This window comes from Panthera tigris, chromosome B3 (assembly GCF_018350195.1).
Source record: "Panthera tigris isolate Pti1 chromosome B3, P.tigris_Pti1_mat1.1, whole genome shotgun sequence".
NCBI classification, from domain to species: Eukaryota; Metazoa; Chordata; class Mammalia; order Carnivora; family Felidae; genus Panthera; species Panthera tigris.
In genome coordinates, this window is record NC_056665.1 from 17,818,283 (window position 1) to 17,841,146 (window position 22,864).

Sequence of the window (22,864 nt, forward strand, 5' to 3'; positions counted from 1 at the left end):
ATGATCAGCATTTAGTCTCTCCATTCTTGGTTCTCTGTCAGCATATTAGCTTGAAATAGCCTTGGTTTGCTTATTTTGTAAGTCTTCCATTTGAAATTAAAAGTTGCATTTTCATTTACATAATAAGTGTTGATTTTTCTTTACACAATAGGTGTTTTTCTGAAAACCCGAATACTTTAAAATGAACTAGAAAAACTAGTAATTTGTTTTGTAATTTGTAATTTGTTTTGTAAAACTAGTAATTTGTCAGTTTAAAAAAATAACTCGAAATACATCTATTGTGTATGCTTTTATTTTAAAATAACAACTTAAATCAGTAAATAGGTTTAATATTTGCCATTCCAGCATAAAATACCATTCTGAAAATATTATTAATTATCTGTGATGACCATGTGCTTTATGGCATGCACTTAGATTGGGGTATGATAGAACATTTTGGTCCCTTTATATTTGATAAATTTCTAAGTGAGCATTTTACAAATTGGTTATCTGGCAAAAGGACTGAATGATAACAGCTCCGTTTTTTTTTTTTCTTCTTTCCCCACAGATACCTTCACTCAAATAACATAGTTGTGGTGCCAGAAGGTAAGGGCACTCCAATTTTAGTTACGACATAACCATAGTTTAAGCTTTGCTTTATAATAGTAAAGCAAATTTTGGTTGGTGTATTAGGGAATTTTACTTATAAAGCATCTTTAACTTGTTAGTTTCAAAGATTGTCTCCCCTAATTAGTAAATTCAGTTAGCAGTTTTGATTGAATTAAAAGATCTATGTTTTTACTATTTTGCAAGCAACAGAGGCAGGGATATTAACTATTAAAATATTTAATTTGGTAGTACTTGCATTAAAGATTTGTCATAACACTTGGGTCAAATTAATTTTCCCTTCACCTTTCTTTTCTTTTTGAAGCCATTGGATCTCTCGTAAAACTCCAATGTTTGGATCTTAGTGACAATGCCTTAGAAATTGTTTGCCCAGAAATTGGTCGTCTGAGAGCTTTACGTCATCTTCGATTAGCTAATAACCAACTGCAATTCCTACCTCCAGGTAATCATAGTCTATAGCACAAAGTAGTTTCTTGCCTATTTACAAATCTGTTATGCCTGTTTCTCACTGTGTGTCTAGGCAGTGGGCTTTGGGTATATTTAGGATTTGAGGTGGTCCGTTTGTTTGAAGGTGAAACTAAGGGTGAAATGTGTTTAAGGGAGTTTTCCCTGATGCAGACATGAGAAGGTGGCATTTATGCTTTTACCTACAATTACTACAATTATGCATTGCAGTCAGTGCCCCGTCAAGTCACTGCCCTGGCGAAATATTTGTACAAAAAGGTAATTCAGTTCAGAATATTTTACATAGAGAATTCAGATGAACTTTGCATGATGTAATCATTTTAGTATCCAAAAAGGAAATACGTACAGTGTTTTCTCTCATTCTCTAGTGAGGTAATTGTTGTACATTAACTTTGATTTAATAAATCTTATCAGAATTTCACAGCAGAATTTAAGTTTGAGTCCTGGGACTAATCGTCAGTTCTGCCTACTGAATATCCTCTTAGATTGTGATGTGCCCGAGTATGGTACCAAAATTCTGCATTCTCCTGAGCTACCATTAAACCCCGTGACTTTCTTATAGGGAGCATCCAGGGACCTTCCTTTGTGAATCCATACATTTGCAAGTTTTGCCATATGTCATCTTCCATATTTAAAAAAAAAAAAAGATGAAGTATGTAAAAAAAATTTTTTTTTAACTTGTGCTTTAGGTATTATATGGAAGTTACTTTGCATTCAAGAATGAGCAGAGAAAAAGGCAGACGTCACATTGTTGAGGCTTATTTCTACTTAGTAACTCAGGAACACCAACCAGTCTCTTAGTGTATCCAGGTGAAATGTGTGACTCAACCAGAATTACAAATTACTACCTGTTGTAGGACTTCAGGGTCATGTGAGAATGTTAAAAACTACTCTAAACTATTCATGTTTAATCCATGAATGAAAAAATCTGTAATATTTCTTTGTGATATAAAAGACACCTTCTCTAAAGGTTTTCAAATATAAAAATTTCTGAGTGAAGCATTATAACTGATTAATTTTTAGACTTTACATGCTGGCCTTAATATGTAGGCTCAATATTTACAAAAAGAGTACAGCAGTTGACTCTGCTTAAGAAATTCTTTAACCCCATATAATTACTGTCTTACATTTTCCAGTTACAGTTAATACAAAAAATTTTAATGTGGTGTAGGAATCTGATCTTTTCCTTTAGAGTTTATTGTATGTAATCGGACTCAGTGGTGTTTTATCATTCTAGCTTTCAAGGAGTTTATATATTCAGATACTCAGGAAATTAGATTCTCTTTTGGAGATTGCCTGGGAAATGTATCAGTAAAGATAATACTTCGGGTTTTCATACTCTCATATATGAAACTTCTACAAGATCTATTGTAGAATCAAAATACATGAATATAATACTGTACTTATAAGTCCTTTTTTATATAAATTTAAGGAGCATATGACCAATGCAGTTCTCTGTTAAACCATTGTTCCTTATATTCTATTATTCTGTTTTTTCCTGTAATATAAGAACATTTTGCGGTAGAATGTGGTCATTTCCTTCCATTATATACTCTTGGAGATTAAGGATGTGCTACTGATATCATTGACTGCTTCCTAATAACCAGTGAAGGGTATAGGTTTTTGGACTGCTTTCATATCATTTTTAGTTTATATTTCACCTGTTGCGTGATTGTAAGCATTTATTTCTGGTTTTGTTTCCGTAGCTCTCTTCTGTTGTATATGTTTGGTTTTGCCTGTTTTGAGTAAAATTACATACAGTAATAGCTGTATTTTGAATAGAAACTTTTGACTGAGCCATATGTAGATTTTTTTCATTCTAGGCCATCATGAGTAGCAGTGGACTAGATCTTACTAATTATTTGGTTCACTTTATCTTTTTATGAGGTAATTGCGAGTGTTATGATTTGAATGGCAGTGGAGCTAGGTACATGTCCCCCAGTGTTTGATCGTGTTGGTCATATACAGTGGGAAATATTCTAAGTGTAGTTAAAAAAAAAATGTGAGGGCTCCCATGTTGTCTGCATTTGATAACAGTAGAGATCATTTGATATTTGATTGTTACCTCCACCCAGTCCTGTCTATCATGTATGATATAAACTTCTATGTGTCATATTTCCTCAAAGACTTAACATTTCATTATGTGGATTTGTTGTGGTTGAAAACCTTTGAATATAATTTTGTATTCAGTATTTAAAATTTGAAAAGTTTTAGACCGATATTTGAAAAATCTGAACCATTTGAAACATCTAGATGCATATAGAGTTTTAAACTTAGGATCTAAAAATGGATTATAGGGGTTTCATGAACGCCATGTAGTTTGCACACAGTTTGGTATCTGCGATTATGTACATGTTATGAAAAAGGTCCAGTGTTTCTACCAGTTTCTCAGACACATCCATGACTCATAGTGGCTGATTCTGTTGAGCTGTCTGCCAATAACCACATGGTAGTGGTGGCCTTGTGGACTGGAACTCATCTTCTGGGATGTCTCTTTCCCCCATTCCGTTAGATTGCGTGTCCGGCCATTTTCCTACCTTGTGACGTGGCCTTATCTCTACAATTGATTGGTCCTGGTGTTGGTACCTGACCCAAGCAGGACAGTTCTCATCCTGGGAATTTTAGAAGATGCTGGTGAGGGGCAAGGAAAGAGAATAAGAGAGAGCAGGGAAATTGGAAAAAGAAAATCAACCTCTCTTTCTCTCTGGGCTGTTGCACAATGCTGTGTAATCTTGTGAGGCACTGGGAAGTAGGCACACGGACTGGGAAACAGAAAAAGAAAGAAAGATGAAGGAGATACACAGAAGATGGAGGCAGAGACATTCTATGTTTTCTTTAGTATCCCAGTTACTAGTTGTATTCTTACGGCTCATAGGCTTTGTGTGTGAGATCGCTCTTTTTGTTGGCTTCTGTGAAGCCAAATAGCCCAAAGAGCTCCACTTAACACGGCCAAAGGCTTCACATGGCCATTCTGGGGAATAGGATTAATTGTATCTTGAACTCTCCTCTTTGCTTAACTCTTAATGCTTGGAAGTTGCAAAGGCTCTTGCTAGTAGTAGGAAGTTGAGGGTTAGCAACGGCGTGATCTGTATGTTAGCAATAGTATGTGTATAAAGTGGTTCATCCTGTCATCTGGTTTTTTTTCCTCTTTGCACCATATTAGACATCTCTCTCTTTTTCTTTCCCCCTGAGCACAGGTCATTTTTTAGGAAGAACAGAGAACGCTGGTGGGAAGTAGTGACAGGATACAGGAATGTAGAGGCAGCTTAGAAAGAATGTGTTACTAAGTCAGCGTAGGGGAGGTGCCACCTTTCCTCTGCCCTCTTAGGGTCTCCAGCTCGGCCCAAGAATTAACTGACATAAGACAGATCCACAGGAGAAAAGTATACAGATTTTACTTAGTAATTTTTACACATGCAAAGGAAACCTCACGAGAAAAATGAAGACCCGAAGAAGTGGTTAAAGCCAAACACCTCTACACTAGATTGGACAAAGGGTAGTAGTTATGAAAATGTGACCAGACAAAGGGGTTTGGGCTAGGGCAGTTAGTTGTGAAACAGTGACTAGGAATGTAAAGGTTGGCTTAACAAGTTTGGTTCGTTAAGATTTCCCTGGGCCTCGACTCTCCATTTCTGGCGATAAGAATGTCTCCCTCCTGGTACAGGGAGGACACCTTTTACATGGGAGTTTCTCTCGTGCTTCTAGGGAGAAACGTGCCTCCTTGCTTCTGCCACTTTCCAGTGTCTTTAACTCAAAATAACTCATATGCCAGACTCGCATATTTTGGGGTGGCATGCCCTGAACTCCTCCACCAGCCACCACAGTGGGCCACGACAGCTTAATCCCACGTAAAACACATCCCTGGGAATCATCCTGCTCAAGTGTTGAGAGGCCTAAGCGTGAAAACATCAACTCCCCCAAATTATTGGTTCAGAGTTGCTTGGATGAGAGGGTCCTTGGGGCCTGTTGTACCTACAACAGGTACACAGAAGAAGCAGCAGCCTTCTGTGGAAAAGGCCTCAGCCACAGGGATATGGATACTGCAGTGGAGCCCTGACCAAAGAAATGGAAGTGGTAGGTCTGAGAGATACACGCATGGGGCTCCAACAGACATCATGCACTGTGGACTGAAGAAAGGTGCTTGATACACCTGCTTGAAACATCTTCCTTAGTCCAAAACCCGGCCTGAAAGAATAAGGCCAATTTAATAGTATGGACTTAACTTGTCTCCAAGATGAATAAATAATCATCACTCAAAAAAAAACCCAAAAAACTGTTCTGGATTATTGATGTCATGGTCTATGGTATAAAAACTTTGGAACCTTGAAGCACTATTTGCCTGAGCAGACTTAGTTCCCTTTAAGAAAAATTATTATTTTAATAACTTTGTATTTTATTTGGCAATGAGTTCTATAGGTTTATATCCAGATACCGTAAGGAGAAAGTTAAATAAATGTTTTGGCTAATTTTTTTTTTACTGTGTTATCTTATAATTTTATTTTTGACCTTTGTTTATTTTTCACACATAAAAATTATATATTTTTAAGGTATGCAACATGATTTTTTGATATACATTGTGAAATGATTACCACAATGAAAGTAATGAACATATCCATCACCTCCCATAGTTACTGTGTGCGTGTGCGCGGTGAGAACACTTGAGATCTACTCTTAGCAAATTTGAAATATACATTATTAATTGTGTATTAATACATTATACAAATGTATTAGTGATCCATTATTATTGCCTTTCTTTTTAGAAAAACTTTTTATTATGGAAAATTTGAAATACAAAAGGACACAGAATAGAATGATGAGCCCCCATACTCCCAACACCTAACTTGAACAGTTATCATAGCCATCTCCTCTCTTGTATTTTTCTTTTAATTTTTTTTCTTCCCATTTTTGCCTTACAGTTGTTTTATTGAGGTAAAATTTACATAGAGTGGAATGCACAAATGTACACTTCGGAGATTTGACAAATGTACGTACCCACGTAATCAATATCGTAGTCAAGATGTAGAACATTTCCACTACCCCAGAAAGTACTCTCATGTGTTCTCCAGTCTGTGTGCCACAGGCGAACACTCTTCTGACTTCTGTGACCACAGACTAATGTAACCTGTGGTTGCACGTAATACGTGCACAGCCATACAGAACGCTCACTGTGGCTGGCTTCTTTCACTCACAATAATGTGTCCATGCTGTTGCATATATTGGTAGCCCAATCTTCTTTAATTTGCAGAGTGGTATTCTAATGTTTGAATATATGGTTTATATATTTATTTTCCTCTTGATGGACATACAGGTTTCTTTTAGCTTTGGACTATGATGAATACAGCTAATATCCAACATTCTTGTGTAAGGCTTTTTATGGATGTATATTTTCATATATATGTATCCTTATTACAGTTCACTTATATGTTACCACTTAATATAAATTGTAAGAATCTTCCCAGTAGTATACTTCCATGTACCCTCCTTATGTTACTTTATCATATTTTTTCTATATATGTTATGAACTCTACAATGTAGTGTCTATATTGCAACAGTCAGTTGTCTTTAAAGGAAATCAAGATCATTGAAAGAAGATATTCTTTGTATTTACCCACGTTATGTTCTATTACTTGTGCTTTTCATTCTTTCCTGTGGTTGTAGTTTCTATCTGCTATTGTTTCTCTTCACAGTACTTCCTGTAGGATTTCTTGTGGTGCAGATCCGCCGGCCATGCACCGTCTCCATTTTCTTTATGCAAATATGTCCTTATTTTTGAAGACTCTTCTCTCTGGATATAGAATTCTCAGTTCACAGGATTTCTTTCTGGCACTTTATGAAGGTGACCTTCCATTGTCTCCTGACCCCATTGTTTCTGATGAGAAATCAGTTGCAATTTGTATCATTGTTACACTGTATATAATATCTTTTTGTCCATGGCTATGTTAAAATTTTTCTCTTTATCTTTCCCTAGCAGTTTGTTTACGATGTGACACAATGTAGGATTTTTAAAATATCCCAGTTGGGGTTTTCTTGATTCCCAAATTGGGAAGTTTTCGGTCATTATTTCTTCAGATATTTTTCTGCCCTGTTTCCTCTCTTTTGGGAACCTCAGTTATCCACGTTAAATCATTTGACAGTCGTTTCACAGGTCCCTGAAGCTTTGTTCTTATTTAAAAAATATTTTTTTTCTCCCGATCTAAGGTTGGATGATAACCCGCTCATCGTCTTCTGCTCACTAGCTTCTTTTGTGCTCTCCTGTATGCTCTTCATTAAACACCCATTCACCCTCTCACAGCTTGCTGCCCTTTCGTATCCTGTCCTACATTTTCCAGCTGCCTCAGCTCCCAGGCCGGACCTCTGGCTCTTGCGCTCTGCCTTGGGCTCCACTTCCCTGTGCTGTGGCCCAGCGTGAGCCCCTTAGCAGAAAGCCACATCCAACACATCCCTCACCTCTTGTGTTCCCGGATTTCAAACATCAGAGTTCTCTGTTTCCTGTCTCTTGCTTGAGAACTGTTGCCTCATATATTTTTGAATAGTTTTATTGTATTTTAGTGGGGAACAAGTCTGGTGTCAGTGACCCTGTCATGTCTGGGAGTGGGAGTCCTATTAGATGTTCTTTGATTTCTCATCTGATTGCTAACCTGCATGTTTTCATATGTATAAACTATGTAGCACTTAAACGTTTGTATATTGCCTTCTCCTACTTCCAGCATCAGAACTGGCACATTAATTGTTACAGAGCAAATTTAAACTCATTTTATTCCAAAGGTCTTTTCTGACTTGATTAAGTAAAATTATGTGATTTATTAGGAAGACAAATACCATGCACTTACAAATAAAGGAATATTAAGGCAGGTTTTCCATCAGTGCAGAGCCACTTGGCAAACATTTTTTAGATTCACCCTTTGGTAAAGACCACAAGGGCTAGTGGATATTAGAAGCATCCACTCATTCTTGATAGTCAACAGAAGCCTGATGCTTTTGCAATTTGCTATAAACTCCCATGAGAGAAGGTTGTGGTAAGAAACAAACAACAAAATGTAACCAGGAGTCAGAAAAGATGTTGCTTACATCTGGCATATAAATCAGCCTATTTTTTTGAAATGTTTTTATCCTTGAAAAGTTGTTTTGCATACCAAAAAAGGAAAGATTTTTAGTCCAAATTAAAAACATTAAAGCAGCCTATGTTGTACTTTAATAATAAAAATTCTAAAAAATAACAAAAGGACATATGTATGCAAAAATACACAAACACAGAAATATGTACTACATATAACTAGTATGAATTTTTCTAAAACCTCAGCCTTCAAGTATGGTCAAGTTTATTACTTTTTTCTTTTCTTTTTTTTTTAGAGAGGAAAGGGAGAAAGAATGTGTGTGTCAGGGAGAGGGGTAGAAGGAGAGAGGGAGAGAGAGAGAGAGAGAGAGAGAGTCAGTCAGAGTCTCAAGCAGGCTCCATGCTCAGTGTAGAGGCTGATGCAGAGCTCGATCCCACAACCTAGGGATCATGACCTGAGTTGAAATCAAGAGTGGGGCATTCTACCGACAAAGCCATCCAGGTCCCCCTATTTTTTTCTTAAAATGTGTTTTTCTTCCAGTTGAGCCTCTTACTGCTTTATTGAAATGAAATCTAGTGTCTCTTCTTAGACCTGTCCTGTTGCCACCTAAATAGTTCTGGAATCTCTGTGCTCAATGGTCTGATGTGGAGGTGGGAAGGGGAACATACCAGCCTTCCTGCTGGAGCACAGAGTAGGAATGGAGCCTGGTCATTCCAGAGCTTCCACCATGGCTCACTGCCCTACTTGGTGAGACGTTATTGGCATAATCGACAGACGATAGCACAGCCTGTAGTGCTTCTTCAGAAGTGCTGAGCCTACTCCTGTGGGTACAGACTGGTCACTGGTGATCCACATTGGCGGTCCCTGAGTTACAGTTTCTAGGAACGCTGGTGACTCCAGGAACACTGGCTCAGCCCTGGTTTCATTGCTGTCTCTTCCATTGTAGCTCAGAGATCAACTCAGGGAAAATAGAGCAGCTCTGTTTTTGAATCCTCAAACACAAAGGATCTTATGGTACCTCTCCACCCAGATGATCCTGGCTCTTCACCCATATTACCTTCCTTGGTGGCTACTCTAGAAATTCAGGGTACTTTATCCTCCTAGGGAGAATCAGCTTTTCACTCATTCCACATCAGTGCTGGTAAAATAACTGGCTAGCACTTTTTTTCTCACTAATAAAGAATCTAAATAATTAATCTCTGGCAGAGCACCCCTCTGATGTCACCAGGCTGTATATGTATGGTCAGCATTTAAATAGACTTTTCTCTATTTTGTGGGATTATCTACATTACCTGGGGTACTTAACTGTTTCATCCACCTAACAAAGAACTATCTCTTGGTTCAAAGTACCATGCTGTGTATTAGAGGAAGCGGAGGGGGGGGGGGGGACAGTGAACATGAACAAAATCTAGACCCAGATTTCAAAGGAGCTCATGTTACTTTATTGTCTAATATCCTAAACTAATATTTGTACTTCCAAAGAAGAGACTAGACGGAGAGGATAGAGAAGTACTGAGTGTGTTAGTACTTAGTTAATCTTGGTGCAGTGCAGGGCGGTTAAGATACCCATTTGACAACTAAAGGATAGAGGGATGAAATCTAACAACTTGCCCATCCTGAGCTTTCTAGATGACCACTGAGTAAATGAATAAATTGTGTTAAGAGTCCTAAACTCATATTCAGAATCTGTTCTTTCAGTGTCTCTCACAGATATAACATTACCTTACTAGTGTCTTTGTTATACATAATACTCTATTAGTAAGGTAATTTTATACCATAGCTAAATATATATTAGTAATGTTATAGTGATAGTTTTTTTTATTCAGGTTTTTACATAAAATTATCTTGGTAGACTACATTAGATAAAGCATATGGATTTTTCTGGGGCGCCTGGGTAGCTCAGTCGGTTAAGCATCTGACTCTTGATTTCGTCTCGGGTCATGATCTCACACTATGTGAGATCGAGTCCCGTGTCAGGCTCTGCACTGATAGCCTGGAGCCTGCTTGGGATACTCTGTCTCTGCCCCTCCCCCAGCTGTGCACACTCTCTCTCAAAGTAAATGAACCTTAAAAACATGGATTTCTCAGAAAAAGTGTTTTTACTATTGATATTATTACATATTGTACAATAGTTACAAATGGAGCTAAAACTTTAAGATTTTATTTACAAACTTTTCCAAGCTTTGAAAATTGGGGAAAAACTTTGGAATAAAAATGGCCATTAAAGTTCTTCTAAAAGAAAAAAAGTTTTGTGTTCTGGACCATGCATCCTTCTCAGTGTCAAATAAATAGAGAAAATACTCCTTTTTAGGAAAGATGTGAAGGGAAATGGCAGAACACGTGCCAAGTGTCTGAAAAACAAAAGTTCATTGTGATGATACTTTTTAAAGGCAAAAGGAGAAAAGTTAGTCCTTTGAAACTTGGAAAGCCTCTCCCATCAATCACACTACTGGCTAAGGCATGTTGAATTCCTTTCCATGGTCCATTCCTTTGTGAAAAGATTTAAAAGCAGCTAACATCATAATAGCAGCGACCCAGTTTGAAATCCTAAGGGGGGTATTTCCAAATTCACTTTGCAGGCAGTGCTGTTATTCTTCCCTTTCCCTGTACAATTAATTTTTCTTACCATGGTATCTTACGAGCTTGGTGCTGATTGGGAACCGTGAAGACAGTACTGAGGTCAGTTGGAGAGGATTTAAGAAGTCATGCATGAGGTTGAGGGCCTGAGCTGACGTGCAGTGGTGTTCAGGAGCAGATGATGTGGGTTCGAGTATTTCATTATTTTCTCTCTCCAGTGTATCCACCTCCTAGTCTGTCACACACAATCCTGACAGGATTGTCATTCTGAATTACAGATTTGAAAAACTACTCCTACAAGTTAAAATCTTTTGCTTAAATAATTTGCCAAGTGTTGTGGTTGCAGTGATAGAAGGCCCATGATGGGTTCATAACCATATGTTATCACGAATACCAGGAATTAAGGGTATTAAAAAAAAAAGCTGATGCATATCAACGATCTTAATTTTTTGGAGTGAATGTTCTTGAGAACTTAGAAAATATATATTTTTAGGCACCACTTCTTAATGCAAATTCAGAGATTTAATTGTTATTTTTGGATCTAAATCAGCCTGCAGCACAGTATTTTCAAGGTGGTGTGGAGTAATTTCTGTCGTAGTTTTGGTATCTTGGCAAAACTTGGGGTACGTAGTTCATTTTTACTGAAGAGCTTTTGAGTATTAAATAGGTTTTTCATATATTCGTAGTGATTTGATTTGTATTTATGAACCAGTCTTTGGAAAAAGCAAGTTTTAAATAGATACATTTAAAAAGGTTGTATTTTCATGGTTATTTTATAGCTGTTAGTATTTTTTTACCTTGATTTCAGTATATTGTTTTTGTGATGTGATCAGAAAATTATAGTTTTAGGGCAAACTGTATAATTGTGAAGAAAAACTAACTGGCAGCATATGGGTTATTTCCTAATAAGTATTGTCTTCAATGCATAAAACATTTATTTTGTTTCATATTTTATTTGAACTTGTTCTTTGCTTCATCTTTAAATCGTTTTAACCTGTTAAAAGTTTTAAATCATACTGTCTTCCTGCAAGTAATTTTAAAGGTAATGATTGTTTTAGTGAATGAAAAGATTTATGATTTGCCAAAGGTTGATGTAATGAGAAGTAATTAAAATTTAGTTTGATACGACTTGTTGCCAACCTCTCCCCTCGCTGCCGACGGCTGACATCACCGTTCTTTGTTTAATCCTTTTTACTATTCCTTTTTAAAAAATCAAAATTTTACACAGATATGTTGTTTCCAAACAAATTGTGTTAGTTTTCATTGTGTATTTACTTGTAAGTCAAAACTGTGGCTGTCAAAGTGTCAAAGGCTTTAAAAAATTAATGTCCCTTTATGCTTGCAATAAATGTCATTAGCTGGTTGCATGTCTTCTCTGTTTCTTGGATAGATCTGCCGACATTCCTGCTCCTGACTTCTTCTAAAAGAGAATTAAAGTCTGGCAGGTGTGTTTTGATGATGATTTTCTTTTTAATTTCAAAAGTTTGGTATTGGGGCACCTGGTTGGCTCAGTCGGTTAAGCATCCAACTCTTGATATCAGCTCAGGTCATGATCTCATGGTTTGTGAGATTGAGCCCCACATCGAGCCCTGCTGACAGCATGGAGCTTTCTTGGGATTCTCTGCCTCTTTCTCTGTCCCTCTCCCGTTAACTCGCTCTCTGTCTCTCTCCCAAAAATTTAAAAAAATGCTATTTATTACTTTAGTGTGAACTTACAGTATCAGTATCTTAGTATTTATTTTTTAAGGAGTAACAGCAGGCTTTGTAGAAGTCATATTATTTACTTATACATTTAGGTTTTTAATATGAATCCCATCTTCCTTAAATGAGATAATTTTTAGTATAATTTTATAGTCATTATTGTAAAATGTTGAAATAATCCTGAAAGATACATATGGATGTTTAGAATAATTCAGAATCTTTCTTTCCTTTTTCCATTTGTACCTTCTTGTAAAGTTTAAGTATGTAGGGGCGGGCGGGTGGCTCAGTTGGTCAGGCATCCAACTTTGGCTCAGGTCATGATCTCACGGTTCGTGGGTTCGAGCCCCACATCAGACTCTGTGCTGACAGCTCAGAGCCTGGAGCCTGCTTCAGATTCTGTGCTCCCTCTCTCTCTGCCCCACCCCTGCATGTTCTCTGTCTCAGTCTCTGTCTTTCAAAAATGAATAAACATTAAAGAAAAATAAATTTTAAATTTAAGTATGTATTTTTTATGAATGAGGGTGTAAGTTTTTTATAAATAAGATTAAAAAATCTTATCATTTAAATCTTCAGTTGAGTAACCAAAGAAATATTCATGTAATTTTATCTTTGCATGACTTGAAAAAGATGTTTAATCTAAAGCAGAGCAAATACAGCCTGGAAAACATGTTCTAAAACTATGCACAATTATGCATATTGTTGTATGTATCCCAAACCCAAATCATGATTTCTGTTGTGCTATCACTGGGTGGCTGAATATTTTACCTATTTGAGCACATGAGACAGTTTTTCTTTACTAATTTTTCTGCATAACCAGTGAAGGAGGATTTGCTCACACTGTCTTTCATACTTGTTGCCCTGCAGTCTGTATACACACGAGAGGGACTGCCGTGTTCAGAGATAAATTTCCATGCTTTGTTCACTTGAAGTGAAATGATCCAGTGGCATAATTGAATATATATATTTTATACATATCATATCCCTGCATTATTTAGCAATATAAGAACCAAATATATTTAATGAATGATATATTATGGACTATAGAATACTGTTAATTTTAAATGAAAGAGAAAAATGAGTTTTCTTCTCTTTGTCTTTTGAGGTTCTAAATGTAGTAGATCCAGTCAGCTTTTTAAATCAACACTAAATATTAATTTTACCTATTCTGTACTTCTTAAGAATTTTTCTCTAAAGTGTCAATCATCATTTATATTTTTTTTTGAATGCTCTTGGTGGTGCCTATGATACCCTGTGAAATTGCTTTTCGACTTTATGGCTGAAGCTATTTAAGCTTCCTACACTTAAAAGTCCATGGAGCCTTGAGAACTGTGAACTTGCAATAAACCAAAGCCTATAAACTTAATGTCACTTACTCCCTCTGTCTCCATTTTCTTGCTTAGTGTGCTACATAGGTTTTAACTTGATGGGTTCTGATACACCTTCTATCACTAAAATCCAGCATCCTTAAATTTCTTCGAACTCTAACAGGTTTCATTTTATGAAGGGCATGGAATGAGCGATGAAAGTGTTTCCGCTACTAAAAGACATGACCTAATAGAAGATATAAGTGTTTATCTCCTATTGATAGTTTCAATTCTAACCACTTCTGAATCAGAAACTATGTAAAGTTATGATATATAAACAGAAAAGCTAGAAATAGCATTTCAATTTACTTACCTCCGGGGCACTGTCTGCAACCGATTGACAACGTGTGACCTGCACACAACTTGTTTTCCCTCACATCACATTTTAAAGTCCTCTAAATAATATCTTGTTAATTTTTATAACAAGGTCAGTAATTATGTTCCTGGCATGAGTTAATAATTCATTTAAACTACTGCCCACTGAATTTTTTTTAAACGTCTTTACAGAGGTACAATTTATACAGCATAAAATTTACCACTTTACATGTTCAATTTGGGGAATCTTATTAAATGTACCCAGTTGAAGAACCCTTATCACAATCTAGTTTTAGAAATGTCCATCATCCCCAGAAGCCCCCAAGTTCCTTTCTGTCCCTAGCCACTGTTCCTACCCGCAGCCAACCCCTAATCTATTTCTATAGTTTTGCCTTTTCTAGAGATCACGTATAATGCAAATCATGTCATATGTAGCCTTTTGTGCCCGGCTTATTTTACTTAGCATCAAGTTCTTGCATGTATGTTGCAGGTTTTAGTAGTTTGGTTTTTTTAATTGCTAAGTAATATTGTATGGATGTGCCACATTTTGTTTATTCACTAGGTGATTTGACGATTATATTTTTTTTTTTAACTGGGGCTGTTACAAATCATGTTGCTGTGAACATTTGTGTGCAAGCTTTTTGTGGGCACATGTTTTCCTGACTCTTGGGTAAATGCCTAGGGGAGTAAGTGTGGTTAGCTATATTTTTCATTTTGAAAGAAACTGCTAAACTACTTTCCAAAGTGGCTGTACCATTTACATTCCTGCTAGCAGTGTATGAGGGTTCTAGTTCCTCCTTATCCTTGCCAACATTTGGTATTTCCAGTCTTTTTATTGTGGCTGTGCTAGTGGCTGTATAGTAGCAACTCATTAGGATTTTATTTTGCATCTCCCTAATAACTAAAGATTAAGCATCTGTGTCCTCCCAAAATTCATATGTTGAGATCCTAACCCCCAAGATGATGGTATTAGGAATTGGTGCCTTTGGGAGGTAACTAGGTAATTGAGGGCAGAGCCCTCAAGAGTGAGATTAGTGCCCTTAATAAAGGAAGCCCAAGAAAGCTCCCTCACCCCTTCTGTCATGTCAGGTCACAGTGAAAAGGTAGGTAATAAGAAGGCAGGCCCTCACTAGACACTGGATCTGCCAGCATCTTGATCTTGGACTCCCCGGCCTCCAAAACACTGAGAAATAAATTTCTGTTGTTTTTGTTTTGTTTCTTTGAGAAAGAGCACACAAATGGAGGCGATGGTCAGAGAGAGAGAGAAAGAGGGAGAATTTCAAGCAGTCTCCATGTGCAGCGTGGAGCCCGGGACTCAGGGCTCAATCCCACAACCTTGGGAGCATGACCTGAGCCAATATCAAGAGTTGGACACTTAACCGACTGAGCCACCCAGATGCCCCGAATTTCTGTTTTTAAGCCACCCAATTTATGGTATTTTTATTATAGCAGCCTGAACAGACTAAGTCATTATCTTTTTGTTGTACTTATTTGCCATTTCTTTGGAGAAGTGTATCTGTTTAGAAATCTTTTGCTCAATTTCAAATTCAGTTGTTTGTATTATTAGTTGTAAGAGTTCTTTATATGTTCTGATGTTAAAGGATAATTTTCACAAAATATGAGAAGGTAATGATTTCCATACAGATATAAAAATTTTTAGATGTGTTAAACCTTTTATTCAACCTGTTAAACGAGGTATTACAACCAATTCAAAGGAGGATGCAAAGAACAGAGCATTTATAGATTAAGAATATTGAAATGAACTTCGAATGGAAACAAAACTTTTTTTCCACAGAGGGTTGTCCCTCCATTGAACATAATTTATTTTAGTGTTTATAAATAAGGATTATTTTACATTGCTATCAGTAATCTACAACTTACAGAGTTGTGAAATAGCTCTCATAGAATGGGAATCAGATAACTTGGAAGGATGTGTTGGAGACCAGGGGTTAGCAAACTCTGACCTATGGGCCAAATCTGATGCCCCCCCAGATCTGATGGGCCTCCACCTGATTTTGTAAATAAAGTTTTATTGGAAGACAGCCATGCCTATTCATACACATATTGAATGTACAGAGGCAGAAGGGAGTAGTTGTGACAGTGACTCTCTGGTTCACAAAGCCTAAAATGTTTACTTAAATGACCGTTTACAGCAAGTTTGTCCTGCTCTTGTCTGGATGCAAGTCCTTTATCAGATGTATTATGTGTAAATATTTTCTCCTAGTCTGTGGCTTGTCTCTTCATATTCTCTCATTTTATATATGGGATATTCAGTTGTTCCAACATAATTTGTTGAAAAGACTATCCTTCCTTTGTTGAATTTTCTTGGTACCTTTGTTGAAAATCAGTTGTCTGTAAACATGGGTTTATTTCTAACGTTCCTTCCATTAGTCTTTATGTCTCTCCTTATGGCAGTACCACATTGGTTTGATTACTGTAGCTTTATAGGAGGTTTGAAAGGAGGCCATGTATGTCTTCCCGTTTTGTTCTTTTCCTTTTCAAGTTTCTTTTGAAAAATTAAATTTCATTGATATTTTTACAATCAGAAAATTATTTTTTCCTTCTTTTTGGGTATTTCATCTGTATACGTGTTTCTTTTTGTAGCAATAAGAAGATAAAGATGAGAGTCTGGGGGTGCCTGGGTGGCTTGATCAGTTAAGTGTCGACTTCAGCCCAGGTCTTGCTCTCGCAGTTCATGGTTTGAGTCCCTCTTCGGGCTCTGTACTGGCAGCTCAAAGCCTAGAGCCTGCTTTGGATTCTTTGTCCTTCTCTCTCTCTGCCCCTCCCCTGCTCACACTCTGTCTTTCTCTCAAAAATAGATAAACATTTAAAAAAAATAAAAAGAGAGTCTGGAAGACCTTTTATCAAAGTGATCGATGGGGATTATTACATTATTGAGTATAATTTCTAATCAATCGATTACTTTTATTTTTTTTTATGTAATTATTGACTTTAAGCTTATGTCTCTAATTTTATTGTGCCTTCCACAGCAGTGTGCCTCTTATCAATAATATAGAGACAGTGAAGGGCCAGACAAGGGGGCCAGATGGAAATGGTGTGCGTTGTGACTTCAGTAAGATGGACAGTTGACGAATAGCCTTGAGAGCGAGAGAGATCGCTTCTGCTTATCCAGCCCCTGTGACCTGCTTCTGCTCCTCACTTTTGGCCAGATCTTGGTGGTGGGAGTTGAGCAAAAAGAAGATGAAAGCTCTGGGTTTTGTCTCACATCAGATTACTTAAATGCATTTCAGTGTTGTGTAGAAATCATGGAAATATGTATAAAAAGATTGGATGAAAGGATACCAAACAATTTGAATGATTCCTGGAAGGGTTCTTTTCTTTGTGGCTTCTTTATAAATAAATATGAATGTCTGTATTGCTAAAGAAGTAAATATTGTGAACATCTTTGTTTTTCTTTAAGTCATATTTGTTCTTAATAGGTCCTGAAAGGACCTATTATAACACTCAAATTTTAATTTTTCTACAATGTCTAAATTCTGGTATTTATATACATTTCATCCATATAAAACACAGATTTTATAGCATATGCTTGATTTTTTAATTCTTTCATAGAACTAAAGTAAAATAAATATTACTTTGAAATTTATCTGTATTTAACAAAATGTTTATAAGAGAAATATCACTCGGATGTTGTAGCACTAAAATTCTCTCAATACCCTTAGGAGTCAAGGTTTAGCTTTTACTAAAAGTATCAGGTGTGTTTAAAATATTTTAAGGTATGTTACCTAACAATTTAAACCCCTTTGCTATGCTAGTTAGGGGAAAGTAAAATTTGGAATTTGGAAAATTGTATTTTCCTACTATATTTTTATGTCATTCTCAAATCTGAAAATAAAATGACTTTGTTCTTTTGAAATCCTTCTTTGTGTTCCTTTAGGCAGGTCCCTGAATGCTCTACTTAGTTTCTCTAAACAGTGCTCTGCATAAAGTATGTTAGTAGATCTTTATAAAACTTGTGCTGAATAACTTCCCATTTCTTCCTCACTGCTTAGAAAAAGAAGGCAGTATTTCCATATCAGTCATTGACACATTAAGCCTTGAATGGTAGTAGTTTATTTTCAACACCATGATTAAGGCTATTTCAAAAGAATACTTTTGTTAAACGTTTGTATTTCTCCCTTTGTCTTCATTTAATTATTTCTTAGTATTGCTCTGTATTAGGCTAAATTACTTTGGTGTCTCTAATTAAAAATTAAATAATCTTAAAATGATCCGGCTTTTAAGAAGACAAGCAGACTAATGATGCTGAGCCTTTTTGCTGTTGGCCCAGACATTGCCCGCTTTGGTTTCCTAATTTAGTAACAGAAATAAAACTATGCACGACTGGGCAGGTTTGGCATGCCGGCATCCAGCCAGGAAGCCTGGATTTCTTAAGTAAGTAGACCGATGGGGATTTGCGGAAAACACAGATTACGTTACGTGAGCTTTGCACTTTGCAAATCCCTGACTATTTAAAGGAACTCAGCTAACCCACTGCCACTAAAATAAAAGGCAGTTTTGTTTAAACACACATGTATCTAAATGATGTATCGTTTCCTTTCCCAAAATTACCCTTCATCTTTGCGTTTTTAATTTCTTACTTTTGTAAACTTAAAAAAAAAAAACACACTTTGTCTTTCGGTAAAGAGTACAGCAAATTTAGTTAACTCTATCCATTTATTTTATACATTTGTAATACCTTTCAAAATAACATATAAAAGAGTTGGTAATACACATATGTAATGTGCTTCTGTGTGAGGAAATGAAAACTCCGAAAGAGATAAATTTAAAACAACAACAACTTGATTTTACATACCACCCATGGCCCCTGCTTGCCGGACAGCCTTGGTTCCTGTTGTCTCTGCTACACTGTGTGGGTCTCATTAATGTTCAGCATTGTGCGATGCGCACTGCACTCTGGGAGGGTTTGCAGTAGTTGTTTTCTTGAATATTTGAGCACTGGCTGCTTTTCCTCCTTGTTGGTGCTTCTTGTCTGGCATATCCTCAGTCTTCTTGAGGTCCATTGCCTCTGAATTTAGAGAAGAGCCTTGACGCCCAAGGACTTTTTCTGCCCACTTTTTTTTCTCCTTGAAACTTGTATGTGTTTCTTTTAGACTCTGTCTTTCATTGTCAGACGAGGGCCAGTTGTCCACCCTGGTGATCTTTTTTTAATTTGGCTTTAGACTAAGCACTGGAGGCAGACCATTCTGAAGCATACTTTCTTAGAGGGAGAGAATATCTTATCCCTTGTGAGACTTTTGACAAATAGGAATGAACAATTAATTCTTTTCTCATATTTGGGAGGATGTGGGTCAGGTATGGAGGAGGATACAATGTGCATGCTCCAGATCATAGTATATCATCATTCTCTGTAATATGAAACAAAAATGGACTTACTGTAAGTTTAAGTGTCAAATTATATCACATCAGCTTTAGAATCAGTAAGATTTCTCATTGTAAAATTGCCCTCTACAAGTGTAGGAAAGAAAACTAAAAACATCACAAACTTCTTGACCAAAAGTGGTTAGACGATTACTAATCTATAAAAATAGTTTTTAAAATGATCTATTCCTCCACTTAAAAAAAAAAAGTTTATTTTTGAGAGAAAGAGAGCAAGTGGGGGAAGGGAAGGGGCGGGGGACAGAGGATCCAAAGCAGGCTCTGCCCCAATGTGGGGCTTGAACTCAGGAACTGATCATGACCAGAGCTGAAGTTAGATGCTTCATCAACTGAGCTGCCCAGGCACCCTCCCTATTTCTCCTCTCTTTAAATATCTGAATAGGGCAAATGCCCAGCCCTAGCATCAGGATTTCTTCTTTGTTCCTCCCATATCTCCTCCTTCTACCTCTTGATTTATTCCTGTGCTCTTAAAATTCATATCCCATGAGGACTGACTTAGAGTTCCTTGGCCTTTGGCCTTACCTTTGCTTTCGTGAGACAGAGGGCACTGTTCCAACAAGGTTTTGGCTGACTTAGAGATGGGCAGAGGAGAGGTCTCTGTTTTCAGAGACAGAAAGTGGTGTCTATTGGTTATTGTGTAATTCTGAACGTGAGTGATATCTAGTATGGAGATATTTTTGCTTAGTAAATTTAATCTTTTAAAGGCATTGGGTTCATATTGTTATTGCTAGTAGTACTAGTTGTACTTCTTAAAAAAATTTTTTTAATGTATTTATTTTTGAGAGAGAGACAGAGCATGAGCGGGGGAGGGCAGAGAGAGAGAGGGAGACACCGCATCCAAAGCAGGCTCCAGGCTCCGAGCTGTCAGCACAGAGCCTGACGCGGGGCTCGAACCCATGAACCAGGAGATCATGACCTGAGCCGAAGTCAGACGCTTAACCGACTGAGCCACCCAGGCCCAGTAGTATTAGTAATTTTCTAACAATGATAATAATACCTTAATAGTTACTCTAAAAGCGGTAAATTTTACTCCTTCTCCAGGTAATCAAGAGATTATGATTATTATTGGTAGTGCTTTTACTAGGTATTTAAACTTGGCTGGGCATGCTATTAAGTGCTTAACTACAGGGGCTCCTGGGTGGCTCAGTTGGTTGAGTGTCCAACTGTTGATTTGGGCTCAAGATATGATCCCAGGGTTGTGGGATTGAGCCCCGCCTAGAGTTCCATGTTGAGCGTGGAGCCTGCTTAAGATCCTCTCCCCCTCTGCCCTTCTCCACTCCTCATGCTCTCTCTCAACCTCTAAAATAAAATAATAAAAAAAGAGACTAAATTGAGAATCTTGCTAAGGTGCAGTATACTATGCTCATTAACAGCAAAGACTGTGCCTGACCCTGGTCATTATGGACTTTCTTCCAGATGTGATGGAAAGCCTCTGGAGGATCGTGAGCAGGGGAGTGAGATGATATGACTTAAGTTTAAAGGGATCATTTGGGCAACTGTGTACATAAGGAGTCAAGGACAAACACTGGGAGACAAGTTTGGAGTTCGCTGAAATAACCCAGGCAGGAGGTGATGGTAGCAGAACTGTTGATGAGAAGCAGTTGGATTTGGGCTTATTTAGTGCTTTATAACTTTTCAGTGTTTCATGCACTTTCTCTTATTCTCAGGGCAGGTTTTATCCTTGATTATAAATAGGAAATCTGGACGCACAGAAAGGTTATGAGCCTTATACAAGTTTACTTAATAAGGTAGAATTGAAACTTACACCAGGTCTTCTGATACTCAGGCCAGTGTTTTTTCCAAGCTGTTACCAGAAGTACATATTAAAATAAAAGTATTGTACTAGCCTGTGGCACTGTATTTGTTATCTATTGCTGCGTAACAAATTACCACAAATTTAGCAGCTTAAGGAAGCTCATACATTTCTTCTCTCAGTGTCTGTGGATCGGGGGTCTAGGCACAGCTTACCTGGACCTTCTGCTTAGGGTCTCACAAGGCTGCAGTGAAGGTTGGCTTGGCCATGACTGTGGGCTCATCGGAGACTCAAAAGCAGAAGGATGTGCTTTTTACTGAAGATCCATTAATACTGTTTGTTGTGTGTGTGACTGGGACAAAAAAGGTTAGAGTCATATAGTGACTCTTAGTATCTTTTAGCATGTTAGCCATCTGACGAAGGTATTCTTGACTGTTTTCGCTTCTCAAGGGAAAGAATTCTATTAAAGAATGGTGCCCGTTTTTTCCTGTAGGATCCCTCCCTTCTTACATCAGCTTTCAATACATACACTTAGCATTTGGAGTATTAAAAATTTGTTCACTCTAATCTGTAAGAATCTTAGTGTCCAGGGTGTGTGTTGGGTGTTATCTGGCCCCTTATTTTGCTGCCAGGGGTACACACCCTCATTAGGCCCGTTAATGGGTATTTTCCATTTTGCTTCCTAATTGACTTTTACTGTTGCTCTTAGTCCAATGCAAGGGTGATATTTTGCTGGTTCTTTGGCTGGTGAATTAAGAAAACTACTTTTGGAACCAACCTCTGGGTTCAGAAGCCACTCTGAACTATCACTTGAATCTCTAGTTCTGCAGCTTTTCTGAATTCAACCGCAGCTTAGTTGATTATTCTGACCAGTCTTCCTTTTTTAGACATTCAACTGAGGGAAGCTGTCTGTAAAAGGCTTTTTGGTACTCTCATTCACAAATTCTTCTATTAGTCTGTTTTCTTATGCTTTCTGCTTTACTTACTTGAAGATTTCTGCTTACAAAATTGGTAGGCTGGTGGGGCGCCTGGGTGGCTTGGTCGGTTAAGCGTCCGACTTCGGCTCAGGTCATGATCTCACGGTCCGTGAGTTCGAGCCCCGCATCGGGCTCTGTGCTGACCGCTCGGAGCCTGGGGCCTGTTTCAGATTCTGTGTCTCCCTCTCTCTCTGACCCTCCCCCGTTCATGCTGTGTCTCTCTCTGTCTCAAAAATAAAAAAAACGTTAAAAAAAAATTAAAAAAAAAAAAATTGGTAGGCTGGATAATTCAGCCCAACCCTCATTTAAGGACAATTAGAAAAACTGGAGGGGGAAAAAATAAAATAAAATAAAATAAAATAAAATAAAATAAAATAAAATAAAATAAAATAGAATAAAATAGAATAAAATAGAATAAAATAGAATAAAATAAATAAAATAAAAAAAAAAAACAAAAAAAAACTGGAGGGGGAGAAAATCTCTTTTGAAGGCTCTGGTGAGCTAAGAAGTTGGTAAAGAATTCCCAAGCCAAAGAGATTGCAGTCTTTACAAGCTATTTCCCACTGAAGCAAACCTGAGTTGCTTAGTCAAGGCACAGCACGTGCAAGATGCACGTGGGATGTGTTGTTCCAGAAAACGGGGAACCAAAGA

At 37.3% G+C, this 22,864-nt stretch overlaps 1 protein-coding gene across 5 annotated transcripts in view; it reads left to right on the forward strand.

Moving 5' to 3' along the window:
• The window catches only part of LRRC28 (leucine rich repeat containing 28), a 179,646-nt gene that overhangs the window by 61,227 nt on the left and 95,555 nt on the right, over positions 1–22,864 (forward strand). For all 5 annotated transcript variants that reach the window (XM_042988165.1, XM_042988166.1, XM_042988164.1 and 2 more), the window contains exons 4-5: positions 548–585; positions 911–1,048. In XM_042988165.1, the coding sequence (XP_042844099.1) occupies positions 548–585; positions 911–1,048 (176 nt within the window). The remainder of the gene's footprint in view (positions 1–547; positions 586–910; positions 1,049–22,864) is intronic.